This window comes from Calidris pugnax, unplaced genomic scaffold (genome assembly GCF_001431845.1).
Source record: "Calidris pugnax isolate Ruff unplaced genomic scaffold, ASM143184v1 scaffold54, whole genome shotgun sequence".
Classification (NCBI taxonomy): domain Eukaryota; kingdom Metazoa; phylum Chordata; class Aves; order Charadriiformes; family Scolopacidae; genus Calidris; species Calidris pugnax.
The window spans coordinates 9,981,305-9,997,677 of NW_015090864.1; the positions used below are offsets into that span (position 1 = coordinate 9,981,305).

The 16,373-nt window shown below is 37.5% G+C and overlaps 1 protein-coding gene across 3 annotated transcripts in view; it reads left to right on the forward strand.

The window, feature by feature from the left end:
- Positions 1-16,373, forward strand: part of ZMYND11 (zinc finger, MYND-type containing 11) — a 105,740-nt gene that overhangs the window by 61,635 nt on the left and 27,732 nt on the right. The window contains exons 4-5 of one of the 3 annotated variants that reach the window (XM_014945000.1): positions 12,859-12,903; positions 15,706-15,867. The exons of 1 other annotated variant lie outside the window; for it this stretch is intronic. In XM_014945000.1, coding sequence (XP_014800486.1) covers positions 12,859-12,903; positions 15,706-15,867 — 207 coding nt within the window. The remainder of the gene's footprint in view (positions 1-12,858; positions 12,904-15,705; positions 15,868-16,373) is intronic. One more of the 3 variants, XM_014945001.1, reaches the window with a different exon arrangement.

Here is a 16,373-nt window from a genome sequence, read left to right on the forward strand (position 1 = left end):
TAAAGTTATTTATAGATGCTGTGTTGGTGCTTGTGAACAGGGAAGTAATCTAAACTTTTTTAACCTTTTCTATTCCATAGAAGCTCTTTCTTCTCGAATTCTGAGTTTCCTGCTATGAAACACTGACAAACACCTTTGCTCAGTCATCCCTCACCTTTCTGTAGTATTCTTTTTTACAGCTGTACAGGAAGGCAGTAAATATTGGTATTACTTGAAATCCTCGAATGTCCTCAAATCCCAAAGACAGTATCTTTTAAAAAACAGAAGAGAAGATATTTTTATTAATCTTGCTTTAATCTGAATCTGAGGAAGGAAGAACTCCTTTCTCTTTCAGAAATGCAACAAGAAGTTGTACATTTTTATACAAACACACATCAAAAGATGTACTTTACAGATATTTATGAACACAAGGGCACTCAGGAAGGGTTTTCTTAGCAAATTAGTTACAGGCATCCAGACATTATTCCCCTGGATGTGTAAAATGAATATTTAAATTAAATTAAACAGGTTGAAAGTTATGTGAAGGGAAGAAAAGCATGTTTTGTCTATCCCTCCGTAGCTGTGATGGAATGCACTCACAAAGTTAACTGAAAATAGTCCCACAGACAAGGAAAAAGCTTGCGCAATTGCTTTGCCTTGTTCAGAATCCTGGTCTCTGTATCTACAAGATCACATTTCTGTAATTTAAAAAAAAAAAGTTTGGCAAAGCTTTAAAATACTTGAACTAGGAATTGTTGCTTTGGAATAGAAATTGCATTAAATACTGGTAAAATGAACAGCATTGTCTCAGATATAGATAATAATTTAAATTTTAAGGAAAATCAGAAAAACTCTACAGGAAAATAAATTCTAAAAAACACTGAAATACTCATTGCAGTATCACAGCCATTAATAAGATCCTGAAAGTGAAACAACAGATTATTTTTTGCTTTAAAGTGAGAGAAATAGAAAGTAGAAACAAGCAGTATCCATGATAGAAAACATTGTGGTTAAAATTATCCCAGTCACGCTAATATAAGGTATTGAAATATGTATTTAATGTATATTATGACACTTTTTAAGTTTCTCATTCTAATTTCATTAGAAACCCTCAAGGGAGCCTTTAAAGGGTATGTAGCTTTGTTTTTACTATTCTGCCTGTGAGTAAACATTTCAAAATTAGCTCTTTCAAAATCGGCTCTTTCAGGTATTTATGTCAGGTTTGGCAGCCTAGAGGTGATGTTAACTGTGCAGACTCAACAAGACATGTAGTCTGAGATCTGTAGTTATCTCAAGTATTCAGGATCTTTGTTTCCTATATTGCTAAGAGAAAAGACTCAATGCCTCACAATACCCATTTCTTAAAAAGTTATTTTAAAAATTCTACTTATTAGCAACATCTGTCTAACAAAACTTGTAAGATAACCAGCATGTAAATTCCCAATGAGTTATTAGAATTATGTAATTATTTCATCTCAGAATGAAGAATTCTGTTTGACTTGACTGAAGATGCTGCTTAAGTCCCATTATGAATAGCCCTTTGGTTGGAAGAATTCACTGTATTTTCAGCATGGCTGCTAATCACTGGTGCAGTGTGCTGTGTCCGTGTGTCTGATAGCCACCTCAGGTGTTCAGAACACCAGTGTGCACTTGACTTAACACTTTTATGCAAAAATGGGAATCAGCTTCTAATCCAGGCCATGTTTCAACAGTACCCAACCTCCAACTTCTTGATCCTAATACTGAATCAAAATGCTGCACACACATGAAGCAAAACACAGTGACTTGGCATAAAGTCATTCTCTTTGTTCTTCTATTCAAAAAATACTAATGAGTAACAAAGTGTCATTGTCATCACTTGACATCAGATCAAATATTTTCCATTCTCCAACAATTGGTGCAAAACCATGAAGTTTGGTATGTTCTGTACATTGGACACACTGGGTAGTTTTACGGACGCTTTGTCTGCACTTGATCAAGATGCAGTTTGTAGTTCTTTGTAATTCAGTACCGCTCAGATCTGGTACTAATGACTGTTGAACCATGAGCTCAAGTTACATTTCAGTGAGGACGAACACACAGAAGTCTTTTCAGAGATTCACTTGTAGGAGATAGGACGCTATGAAATACGGCTATTAAAGTTGGAACAGGGCTTTCAGACTCAGCAAATTTCAGCAGTTATAGACAGACCCTTGGCCCAATTGTCAAACTCGGTTTGACCTGTACTACAGAAAAACTGGAAAGCTTATAACGAGAAAGAGAGAGACTTGAGAACTGATCCACCACCTGTTGGCATCGGTACAAAAATGCCTTTGGATTTTAGCTTGTTTTCTGGCACCACAGTGGAAGTCAGTAAGGACAAGCCGTTTCAAGGAGTTAACAAAGGGATACATTCCTCTTGTCCCTCCTCCCATTTTTTGAGTATTTGCTTAATTTTTGAAGTTTTGGATGTAAACATTATCATTTTAAATCCATATTGAAGTAAATAAGTTACTGGCCTGGGTCGCAGAACTGCTGAGCACCCATATCTGTTACTTATATAGGTGCCTGACTAGAGGCAGCCACAAGGCCTAAAAGTACTGGTTTTAATGATGACTGTGGACTGATTACGAAATGGTAGCAATAATTAAAAGCATACGTATTATGAAAATACAGCTCTATTTGGAAAAGATTCATTAGATGGTCTGTGGTGCTTTCTTAAGTGTTTCCAAACATTTGTCCTATCCAGTAGGTTGACATAGTGATAGATCCGTGCAGTAAGGACATGATCTGTGATAGGGTTACTCTTAGCCTTCAGGGGAATGTTTTAAAAAAAATTATGCTAGTTTGTAATCACTGTTCTATCTGTATCACAGATAGATTACAAATACTGTAATCACAGTATTTGAAGTTGCGATAAAAAAAAAAGAAGTAAAATCTTATATATTTAGAGATAGAACAAGCTGAGGTGCAAAGACAAAACAGTTTGATGGCATCAGGAAGGGACAACTCATGTGAAAATGAATATTCTGAAAAACTGGAAGAAAGGATGATAAGATTTAAGAACAACATAAAATTGTTCTCTTTTTCTCTCAGATGTATGTGGGAGAAATATTTTTATATAAGTTACTAAATTTAAAATATGGAGTCAGTTGCCAAACATACTGTATCTCAACTGATATTTAAGGGTCAGTACCTGTACAAAAACTTTACTGCAAATATTATATCTCCAGGGCTTGTGCAGGTATTGATTTTGTTTGCTCATTTGCTGTCTATACAGATGTTTTGCACATTTTCAAAATGTATTCTCATCTTACAGGCTTTCTCATCTTGCAGATGATTAATAGATTTGACAAAATAAATAAATTATTTTCCATAAACATCTAGGATTTTAGTTAGGAATTTTGCATTTTCAGTGTTTGTCAATGCCATTATTATGCAATTCAACAAAATCTCTCCAGCTTCTTGCCTTGCAAGGGAAATGTCCTGAAATCTGGTAATGGAAGTTTACTTTTTCTTTCTAAAAGCTTTATTTATTTCTCATGGAACTTGTGGACTTTGGAAGTATTATTTATTATCAGCGTAAAATAAATTATCTCCTTGCACTTTGTGTTTAGAAAAACATCTGCAAATCAGTGTTGTAACTATGTTTTCAATACAGTCAATAAAATAGAAGGGAAATGCAGTTCTTGAAGAAAAGAATCATGTATCTCCTTACTTATCCATTTCTATTTTCAGTTATGCTATAGTTTTTATGTACTTCTACCTGTCATGCACCAATGTCATGTAGCCTTAGGAGAGGGTGGGATACGGTTCTTAGAGTTAGTTTGTCTTAGTCATTTACTTATTTTGTGATTTTTATACAAACAGTGGGCACAGAGCTATTTTGAGCATTTAATGTGTGTGATTTAAGTCATAAAACTGCATTGATCCAATCAACTGCATTTTGAATGTACATTTTCAATTCACGTGTGTTCATAAGGCCAACCAATATTGTGCTTTTCTAAAATGGAGATGTGTTAATTACATGGGTTCATTATTTGCATCTGATGCAGCATATCTCATAGCACTGCTGTGGTTTAACATTGGTTCATAGTGGCCAAATTCTCTAATGAGATGTGAAGAGTGAGGCTTTACACTTATTTAAGGCACTTTGAGCTATTTCTTTCAAAATACATACAAGGTAATTATGTTTTCAAGAAGCCACCCTTTTGCAGAGTTCTGTTATCTCATCATTTAACTGATGGCTTGTAGAAAGAGCCAGCAACTTTTTTGGCTAGTCAAGTCTGACTTTGGGGTTTAGATGCAGTCATTTTCCTATGCATTTAGTACTCTCCATATCTAAATTATTGCCTCTCCAATTTTTCCCTCTAAAGATGTTTTGGTTTAGTGGAAAGCATACTATTCGGAGGGACAGTTTGCTTGCTTTCCTGTTTTCAGAAAACATCAGAAGTAGAATGTACTTTTTCCCAACACACCCATGTATTGCTAACTCATTACTGGGGATTTTCTGATATTTTATATCTAAAAATTGCTGGTGCTTGCTCAAAGTGACTTCAGATACTTTCAAGTCTCAAGGCTGCCTAAATAATCAGTCTCCTTATTCTGTCTGCTTTCTCATCATTTTAACCTTTGCTGTAACACACTGCCAGCACTGTGAGTTTTGAAGGTGGTTTTGTTAACCCTAGTGACCTTAGGCACACACCCAGTGATTATTGTGATTTGATGTATTGCAGCTTCAATTTCGCTAGGATCAATCTATGAGAAAGGAGTATTTTGGCTGTTATGTTTGTGTTAATCTAAATTGTTTTAGATTGAGCAAAGGCTGGCTTTCTCACTTGCCATGCTTAATTGCTTTTGTAATTATATTGATTTTTCCATGCTAGGTCAGTAGTGGTAGACAGTTTTTTGAACTGTGTCATCTTGAGTCTCCATAAATATGAAGATAATTGTAAAAAGCTTAAGAACAGTCACTGTTAGGGTTTGTAACTTTTCTGTACGTAAAATACAATTTAAATTAAAAAAAAGAAACCCCAAACCTCAAACCAAAAACAACCTACATAGTTACCAGTGTTTGCTAGCAAGCTAGGGATTTCTAACTGACAAGGGTGAGGAGTGGTTTTAATCTACATCCCATTCATTTCAGTTAGAAGCAGAAGGATAATGTGAAACAGCAAAAGTGACAGCCGGTGCCTACATCATGAAGGCTCTTACAACTAGGGAGCACAAAGAGGAAGAACATCTCACACCAAATGCAGAAAAATTTCCTTCAGTGTTTAAAAACATTCTCCATTTGTTTTATCCATCCATATTGCCTTTAATCTTAAGTTCTGTGTGAATTCACTGATCCAAACCCCAACACAGCCCAAACCATGATAGTTACTATTCCTCACATGTTGTAACGAATTGAGGATTTTCTAGACTGGAACATTCAACGTAGATTCCTTATTACTGTGGAAGTACCAGTGTTCTTTACATTTGGTGATTCACTGATGCAAAGAGTTAATGAATGATCCTATGAAAAAGTTCAGACTGGCTTCCATCTCTTATTTCACACCCGAGGGAGAGTACGAGGAGGCTTTGAGGGTCAGGCCACATACCAGTCTGGTCACACGAGAGCACTCAAGGGAAATGAGTTTCTGGAACTCTCTGAATCTTTCTTTGCTGTCTGTCTTTCCATCCTCTAAGGTCCCATCATTCAGAGCTTATTTTGCCAAGAGACTTCCACCATATCACTCCACTGTGTGCTAAAAGCAATTGTTTTTCTTGCAAATTATTATCACAAAGTGCGCTAGTATAAAATTCTGCTTACTATTGAGTCAAAAATTAGTGTCACTGGTGTGATATCCTGGTGTGGATTTCTGAAAGTTCAGAAAATCAATTATTTTCAAATTGCCAAATCAAAGCTTAAACTATTTTCTCCTTGAGAAGCAAATTAGAATTATGAACTCCCACCTCATGGATGAGAAATTCTTGCTGTATTGAAGCCAAGACCCTCCTTTGTCTTTGCATTAAGGTTATTAGGAGGCAGCTCATGAGAATGGCCTCACTGCCATTCCAGTGGCTCTTCCTGTCTCCAGGTGGGTTAAGAATCATGAAAAATTGTCTGCATTCCCTTTTCATCTTGTTCTTCTCTTCCTGTCTGTTCAGGAGTATTTCTTCCCTCTCCTCTGCTCATCCTTATTTTTCATCCCCTAAAAAAAGAGCTCACTCTGCTTTGAGGGATCTTCATATTACCAAAGATTACAGTGGTGGAGACCATCTTACTGCATACATGAGATGATGCTTCTTTTAAACTGGCAAAACCACCTCATCAGCATTTTCACTTACCTCTCCCAGCTTTGCCAACTTGACTTCTAAAAATTCAGTCAATGTAATGCTGTGTTCTTCTTTGAGGCTTTCACTCACTGTTCTAGAGTTGAGATACTGATGATGTTGTTCACAGATTTCACAAAATGTTTTTTTTTTTCTGAATGAAAGGGCATTCAAAGAATAATTTACGTCCAGGTTTGGAGTAAACTAGTCAAACTAGTCCATACAAAGCTTCCATCATGGGATTTTAATTATGCTAATGGACTAGATGACATAGATCAGTCCATCTTGAGTTTGGTCTGAAAATATGCATCTTGGTTTTTTCCACTTCTTTTGTGCCAACTGTGACCTAGTAGTTTAGTTTTTATTAACTTTGTGGTTTCAAAATGCTCTGCATCTCTGGCAACTGTTTTGAATTTTTTATTATTATGTGATGCTGGTCACTGAATAAGACTTCATTAAAGCTGATGAACTTATTAATATTCATGCTTCATTCACAATAAATACAGCCCTCATGCCTTTATATCACTGGCAGCTGAAACAGTACCAGCCACGCCTACAGCACAGGGGACATGGACAAGAAGTTGTAAACCAAGTGTGTAGGAGGTTCTGCTGTTGGTTCAGATAAGATGTTTCTCTGTGTGTAGAAACATCAGCCTAGAAAAACAGTACAAAATCCCATGGAGAAGATAAGGCTAGAAAAGCAGTGTATACATATTTTAAGAAAGAAAAGGGGAGGGAGACCCCTTTTGTGTACAGTTCTTCTTGGAATGAGACTTGGAACTAGAGGCAAAGAGATGGTTTCTTTCTGGTCTGGATTCATCCTCTTTCTAGGGGAACAAAACCTTCACATACATAATGTGGAAATAAAAGGCATTACACCTAATAAATACTTCACTCCATCTCTGATTTATCTCCCTAATGAAAATAGCCTACAGACCTCCTCTTGGCTCAACCTAAGTAAAAAATGGTGACATTAATAGCAGAAGCAGATCCAGTTTCTGAGGAGATATGTTGAAAGTTTCTATTAACCTTGAACTCACTTGGAACATGAAGAAAGAAAAAAATATTTTCATTTGAAACTATTTTCTATTTGTAATATCCCGGAGGAGAATATTTGTATTGTCTCACCTCAAATAATGTAAACTACTGCTACCCAAACATGATCTTCTTGGGAGGGAAACTGAGATTTATTTATTGCTTCAGGAACACAGCTCATAGGCTGAGAAAATAAGTGTGGCAGGGATTTTAGCAGTCATTCTGGCTGCTGGCATGCTGCTACGCTTCTTGAAAAAAACTTCACTTCTTTAGCTCTTGGAGCTAGAAACTGGCTCTGTACTTCGGAGTCTATCACCCTGAATTGTCCAGAACATACCTACAAGGTGGGAGAGGGAATAAAAACCTACCTGTCTTGGCAGGCGTCCAGAGAAGACTTCGACAATTTCTGCCAGAAACAGAAGACTTCTGAGACAAACTGGCAATAAATTAATTAGACAAACTTAGGCTTGCGATTAAACTCAATGAAAGAAAGCTGAAAGCGTTCTGAGAGGTTGTGGAATTCACTGCAGAACCTGAGTCTTCTTGCATCAGTGCTTCAGAAGAGGAAGCAGTTATCAGTGAAGAAAATGGAAATGGGTTATCAGGAGCCTAAAAGTATGTCTGTGTTTAATATGCACTACGGAGAAGGAGATTTTGGTCTGTCTCCTGTCTAATGGTTTTGTATTGATTCTTTTTAGAATAAAACTCATTTCTAAAATGAGAGAAATTAAAAATAATGTAAAAAGCCCCCAAACAGTTAATTGCTGAGATTATGAAAATCATGGCCATAATAAATAAATAAATAATAGTACTTGAAATTAAGCACGATGCTGATGTAGTTGTGAGGACATAATTGCTTTGGATTTCTTTGTGATAAAATCTGAGTAATGTATACCTACCAAGTATCCTACAGTGTCAGTTCATGGAAATCTATTTTAAAGATGAATCCCAGGTCATCAAAGGAAAGGATCTATAAAGGCAACTGATTTGCAGTGGACAGATTATCCTGTCTGTAAAAGCACGCATCATTGTAGCTGCCTGCTGTGGTAGTTTTCTAGAAAAGGATGGAGAAGATAAAGTGAAACAATTTTCATAAAGGGATTCTAGCTGCTGAACTCTTTTTGGCTTTGAAGGAGAGATGGATGCTTGTTTATTTGCTGAGCACTTTTGATGAGCAAAAGCAGTAGGAAAAAAATAGATGCAAAACAGGAGGCAACGTATCTAGGAAACTACTGGGGAGAAAATAAGCTTATTTTGATGCTGAATTTACTCTAATGCATTACTCTAACATTAAATGTAAAACATGAGATGATCCAAGAAACTTTATCATTGTAAAGCAATCATCCTGATCAAGTGTGGATCCTGTACAGCAATGATAAAAGGGAAATACTGTATCTAACAGCCAGCTCACCATTTAACTGCTGCAAAGATGGAGTGAGTCTTCTGGGCCATCAAGGAATTGATCATGCCTTCCTCAGTTTGGAGCCTAACCTGTCGTTCTGATGGAAAGATAAAAGCAGATGCAGTGGGCTACTGAAAGCAAACTTACAGGAGGATTCATGCTTGCTAAGGCCTAGATGGAGCCAGGGATGCAGTGTCATGACGAGAAGGCTGACCCAAAGGGCAGGAGGAGGACTGCCCTCACAGCAGGGTAGGACCTCTGGCAAAAAACATACACAGCGTTCCCACTGCGTTTGAAAAACTACTGGGAATGGTGTTCCATGACACGTTGTGTTTGTTTGACCCAGGTAGTATTCGATGTGTGCTGGTGTCTGAGTGAAAACCAATACATCTGCTGGAGATCCATGCTACGCTGAAGATTTTTTTACTAGCTACTGTACCCAAATTGATATAGCCTGTTGAAGAAAAGAGGCCAGTGTGCATGTACAGGAGGTACATACTAGTCTCTTAAAACTGCTCCTTTCTGAGCCTGTTTTACACTACCTTTTGTATGGGGCATGCATTCTGATAGTCACGCTTTGAGAGGAGTATTGGTGAACAGGCAAATAATTTAAGTGCGCAGTAGCTGTTTACAGCAGATGTATAAGTAAGAAGCATTTTCTTCAGGCTTTGTGCTGCCAGAGGACAGGAGTGCTCATAGGTGGTGTGTCCCCACAGTGGTACATTCTGTTTGTTGAGTCATAAAGACTGCAAAGTTTTAACAGTTATCTATAGTAAAGCTCATGTCTAACCAAGAAAGCTTTGATGGGAACAGATGCTGCTTGAAAAAGTCAGAAAGGAACCTATTGATTAAGAATGGAGAATGTGTTTAGAATGAAATAGATGCTGCGTTGTTTAATGTGAATGGGGACATAGGTTGCTGCGGCATATTCTGAGACCTCTTAAGGAGAGGACTCAGCAGAGAAGAGTGATGGTGTGGTAGATATGCCTATGCTAGAATGCAGTAGCACCACTTGTTATTATAATAAAGGCTTTTCATTTACAGCAGAAAGTTTGAAATATCAAAGATTTAAGTACAGAAGATAGGAATTACTTTCCAACAGCAGATGATGATGGATGCAGGTTGCAAAATGAAAGATGTGAAAAAAATAATGTGTAATTCTTGTGGGAGGCATTTCTTTCAACGTATCTGTCCTCTTGATATGGATTGGTAGTCAATTCTGTTGGGTTCCAGTGAAGAGTTACCAAAAGCCTTAACAGCAAAATCCGAAATTTTAAAAGATTCTCTCTTAGCTGAAAGTGAGAAAATCAAAGAACTCTGATGTTAAAGCTGATGGAGGTGGGGAGAATTAAGTGTTCCTTACGGCTGTTCCTGAATCCTAAAATAACAGAATCAAAAACGTTTGCCTCAGAAATGATATTTTCAAATTGGGCATGACCTATTGTGAGAAACTGACAGAAAAAAAATATGTCTCATTAGATGTCAAAGAAATGTGAGTCTGAGAAATGGTAGGAACTCATTGATTGAGATCCATTTCAGTTTTCTAAAGGGTTATCAAATAGTCAGGAAAAATTACCCTAAAGTTTTGGGTTGGTGATTTGAAAATATCTTGAAATAAATGTAGCATGCAAACACTACTTTTTTTAAATCTTCTATATTTTGTAAACAACTTCTTTCTGCTGGCATGGACCTTGTTGCCATTCTAGATTCCACCACTGTGAGGGACCAAAAGTGTTGTTAGGATACCAAGTGGTGAAATCTACTGTGTATCTGCTAATAACTCCTCCTTTAGACTGAATGTGAAAAGCTCCTTGAAGTTCTGTATGGGCTGGACAGCTGGAGCTGTAGGGACTGTTGGAGCAAAGAACTGCACAGGGCTGCCCATGAGTTGGCGCACAGGTGGGTCTGAATGAAAATCCAGCCATCTGGAAGGAGCTGTGTGTGCATGAGTGTGGATGAGAGATAGAGAGAAACACCACAGCAGTACATAGGTAAGCAGCAAAGAAACTCTGGAGAAGCATTTGAAACACCTGGGAAGAAAAAAAGTCCAAAGAATGCTACGGAAAAGTGCCACACAGGAAATGCTGGAAACCATGAGCTCCATGGAAAATGCTTTCCTTCATTTGCGTCATACTGAATTTAGGACACCAGAACTGTATGTATATTACTTGTAAATAAACATGATTGCACCAAAGAGTTAACTGACTTATAATTGTTTTTCCCACCTATGTGACCCCCTTTTTTTTTTAGCTTACTGGTTGGGTCCAAAGGATATCTATAATTTGGATGGTTTGGGAGATCTAGTTCAACAGTGTGAAACCAGCAAATCCCCTTAAAGGGGAGCTTCATGAATAGAGTTTTGCCTTTTTTCCCCCTCCCTTTTCCTCTCTCCGTCTGATAGTAGAGTGACTTAATACCGAGTATCTGGGCTACCATTAAGGGACTTGGAGAAAACAGATTAACAGGTAAGAAATGAGCTATGTTAATGGAATATGCATTATAAAAAGGCAAAGTGGTCCTTTTAGACAGTCTAAGAAAGGAGGTTATATTGTTTTCATGTGCTATGCATACATATAATTTATAGGAAAATAAAAACTTACTAATTGTTTTTACGTCTTTTTTTTACAATAATTATGGGCTTGCTAAGGTATGGAAGTGACCTAATAGTTGCAATTGTGACCTCTAAGTTACTGTTAATTTTTCTGTCAGTATGTGCTTCACATCTCCTACTTAATGGTATGCTAATTGTACAGCAGGATGTCACATTCTCCAACATACAGATTCCCTATTTCAATTACAGCTAAGTAAATCTCCATTACTAATGAGTAAGCATTTCTTTTCCATGTACATTTGCATTATAATGGACATTTTCTTTATGCACTACAATTATTCTTTTCTTGACAACAACTATATATTTTATTCTACAGTAAGGGCTACGACATGATGATTCATTCCTTTCTGTTGGGTTTATCTGTATTTAAATTGTCAAATGTTCTGGATAGCCTGACATTTTCTGTCCCATGTTATTTTTCTGTACTTCCAGAATAAATTTATGTATTTGCTTTAAGGCAACCTACTTAAATCACGAAAAAAGTAAGCTTACGTGTTGGACATAATTTAAACCGTGTTTTCAAAACTGTTGCATTGTTTCATTCACGTTGCTGAGAAATCTCAACTGTTTATGTCCGTGCAAAGTGACCTTTATGATCTAACGTTTGACTGATTTGAATATGAAGCTCAAGTGACCACAAGTGACCCGTATCACCGCGAGATCCCTCTCTGCTTAACAGAGCATAGCTCTTTGGCTATTAAGCACAGTCCCCCGAGCAGAGGTTTGCTGCCCTGCTGACGCATGTATCTACAGATGCGATGGGCGGCGGAGTCCAACGAGGGGGGAAAGGCCTCCTGTTGCATCCGAGCTATGCAGCCCCGCTGCCAAACCCAATCCCTCGGGGGGTTGTGGCCATCACTGGGTGCCGCTGAACTGCTGAACGGGGGCAGCCCCGTGCTGCCGGCGGAGGATTCCCTTCGTCTGCCAGCGCAGTGACCCAGGAGGCTTTCCCTGCCCGGCATCAGGAAATAACAGTTATTGGCAAATTGAGTTCCTGCGGTGGAGATTCTGCCATCACCCCACACGGTCCCGGGAAAATGTATCACCTTCTATACACAAAAAAGGACTGTGGGGTTTATCGATAAAGTGATGGTTTAACCTTTGGTAACGTGCAGCAAAGAAGGTGTTGCTTTGATTTTGGTGGGGCCACTGCCTATGCAGTAAGTTACATTACAGGGATCTTTTTTAGATGCCCAAAGAAGGTTTATGTATCAAAAAGAGTGCATTAATTAACAATCATTAATATTCTTGATGATTTCTAAGTTGGCCTGGTGGTGGGTGTGTCTATGGGGAAGAAGATGGGTGTTGGGTTCTTTTAATGATGTAAGTACGTTGGGATAGTTTAAAGAAACAAAATGTGTAAAAGCGCTAGGTAGCATTCTAGAAATGCAGGAGGAAATGTTTGCAACCAGATGTTAGAAGTAACAGATTGATTTCCTGGTCACTGTGCATGAATTCTTTCTAGCCTTGTGTATATCCTGATAATCGGATGGCTTACAGTATAGATACAAAGTTTGTTTTGTTTTTATTTTGAAAGGCCTACGGTATGCAGCCTTTTTCCCAGACAGCAGCAAAAAACAAGGTGAACAATTTTTGCACTATGTGGTTTTGAATTCTGTCATATTTTCTATTACGTTTCTGTCTTCCATTAGGATAGCTTAGTTTACTATATTAACCACCACCATCATCCACATCACTTCCAATTCTGAGTTTAGTCTACATTATGTATGTATGTAGTTTGATGGTTTTTTCTCTCTCCCGGGGGCTGGAAGTGGTTACTCACATGTTACAGTTCAAGATGATGTTACAATGGTTGCCCTTTAATCAGTCCTTTCCGGAGTGGCTGGTGACACCTGGTGGTGTATTTTGTAAATGCAGACTTAACCGTGTTTGCAGCTGGCGGAGAATTTTGACCTGTCCTACCCCGAGCACTGACAGACAGAGTTTCAGCCACTTAAATTAATCTGATCTCTTGCATGAAAAAAAGTATGTTGGGAGAACGTTCTCCTCCCGTTCAAACTTACGTAAACCAAGAGAAGCAATAACATTTCATTGCCGTTGGAGCAAGATTAATGCCTCTGACCTTGCTGTTGAAGTCAATAGTGTAGCTGTTCACAAGGGCTATGTACCTTTTTTATTTTCTTTATTAACTTTTCAAATATATTGCATAAATGAATGTTTTATATATGCTTATGCACTAAATATACTGCATTAAACTAAAAATCTTTTCTGTGAAAAACCTGGGTGATTATATTTAGAAATAATGATGTTTTCAAAACTTTACAGTGTGAATACTCAAGGAAGCTTCTTCTGGTGCTTTATGTAACATCATGGTTTCTGGCTTGAGTGTATGATTTTTCTTGCCAGCAAGTACATTTTTGTATATGTTTATGAAATTCCACATCTCTTTGCCAGCATATTTCCTAACAATGGAATATCTGGGATATACCAATAAGTAGCTAGTATGAATAAAAGTTAAGACTCCTGGAATCCTGATTCTGTGGTGAAATTCCTCAGTAGTCAGGAACTATTGGGGTCTTTACGGTTTGATTTTTATCTGGATAGATCTTTAATCAAAACTGATTCTTTATCTTGCTTAATTGGCCTTTTATTGCCATCTGATCTTTTCTGTTTATTGGTTTGTTTCATAAAGAAGATAAGAATTACACTTAATATGGAAGAAATACAAAGCAATACTTTAAACTGATTTTTGTCAATCGACAGGCAAATCAAGTACATTGACAATGCAGTATCTTTAGTTGTGTCTAAAATATCATAAAAAGAGGGCTTCCAAAGTTTACTGCCACTGGACTTTGTGGAAGAGGAAGGATTTCGTGAAACAAGAATTTGTTCTTTATAGCCAAATTTAGTGGCATTATGCCATTCTGAGAGATAGAGAATAGGCAAGTAAAATTAAATGAGGAGAAACAATAGAAAAGTTACAGTGTTAATCTGAACAACAAAGGAGGACAAAGTTCTGAGTTCAAAAATAATTGGTTAAAGGTTGTTTGGGGCTTTTGTCACCCTAAATTTACTGCCCCTGCAGTCCCAACATTCATGGTGTATAAACTTTAGTGTAGGCAATCTGGGTTGAGGCTGTCCCTAAGTCTCTTCTATTCATAGGGACTCTGGTCCGATGAATTGTGTACACAACACAGCTGCTCTGCAGCACGAGGGACTGGAAGTGCCACTTCTGTGTAGCCCTTTGCTGCTGCTCCGCTGGAGGAGACCTCTCACACCGGGACTTAAATGGCCGTAGTTCCCAGGCACAGGAAAATGAGAATCGGACAAATGCCAATTCTGGCAGTTTGTGGGAATTGCTAACTCCACCTTTACGACATGACATTAAAAATAGCCTGATCAGATTTTTATCAAGATTATTTATTGAAGAATAGGAATATTTTTTTCAGAGATCTGAACCCATTGAAAAGTGACATTTGACATGAAAAGGCATTGGGAGTTCTATCTCAGATATGACAGCTATTTTGTCTTCTAAGTGTAGGGGAAAGTGTGGCATTTCAGATAACAAACATAAACATTTAACGGTGGCCACTGGCAGTTCTGCTTGGTTATAGTACTGTAGATTAATAGAGCAAAATTCTGCCTCCAAATTATATGCATGCTGCTCTCATTTACTTCAGCAAAGCTTGTGCACATGTTTCAAAGGTCAGAATTTGGCCGTTGGGGCTGAATTTTCAAGGAAGAGTGTATTAAAGACACCTGTGCATCAGCAGAATCATATCCTTTGTCTTCTGTAGAACATTTCGGGAATAAGCCCAGTGCTGTTTGGCACTGCAAGTGAAACATTTTCTGTTTTTTGAATTGCATTGGGATTGCTTAGCAGAAACATTTCTTGCAGTAATAGGTTAATTATTTCATTTATTTCTTGTAACAACATTTTGATGCTGAAAAGTCAGTTTTAAGAGAGTTAAGACTGGAAGGGACCACCCTTCAGAAAATTACAGTTGAAAATACCCTGTAACTATCAAAACAAGGGGAAATAGTCCAAGGAAATAGGTATGGTCTGTTGAGGTGCACAAACTTTTGTTTGTAGTCTAATACAGAGAGGTCAACAAGTGTTTTTTATACAAAGGTAGAAAACAAACCCACTTTTCACTGTGGACAGAGCTCATATTTGAAATTGTTACTAATCAGACACTTGAAAAAAGTAAAGCTTGGCATTCATATTCTATTGGAGTTAGTGTGTATTAAATTGGTAAAGATCTTTAAGCATGTAGGTTTTCCCCTGTTTTTAAATATTTTACACTTCTTTAAATGTTTATAATGTCTAATTGCTGCTGGATTTCAAGACATATCAATTTTGTTCTTAGTTCCTGCGGATTTTGACAGAATGTCATACCAAAATATTTTGTATTTTTTGTAGGACTGGGAAACAGAAAATCATGACTGGTATTGTTTTGAATGCCATTTGCCTGGAGAGGTGTTGATATGTGACCTGTGTTTTCGTGTGTATCATTCCAAGTGTTTGTCTGATGAGTTCAGGCTTAGAGACAGCAGTAGTCACTGGCAGTGCCCAGTTTGCAGGGTGAGTACCTATGAGATTTCATGTGCTGATTAGAGGATTGATATTCATTAATAGATTCATTAAGGTGTCCAGATGGTCTGGCCAGGTTAATGGATAAAGAACTGAATATTGAAATGATGGTACATAACTAGAGCATCTATACAGAGATACCAAAATATGGTGCATGTAGCAGATGGTTGTTTTTGAAGACTGGAGCAAGTTTTACTTATGCACACAGTATATATACTGTGTGGGAATGGGTGTGTGTATGTGTGCCACGTGTGAATGCAGTATATTGTGGAAATCTTCAACATGAGTAAACAAATTGCTGTATAAGATGCTGTTTTTACCTAACATTATTTTAATTAATCATAATGTAACTTTTTTGTATTTTGATGACTGCATTCTTAATATTTTATTGGAATCATAGTGTATATTATAAAGCCACAATCATGTTACTGGTGAGCGCAGTATCAAAAAACATGGGATGAAATCCTGCTTCTCATTTACCTCTGTGGATTCTGTCA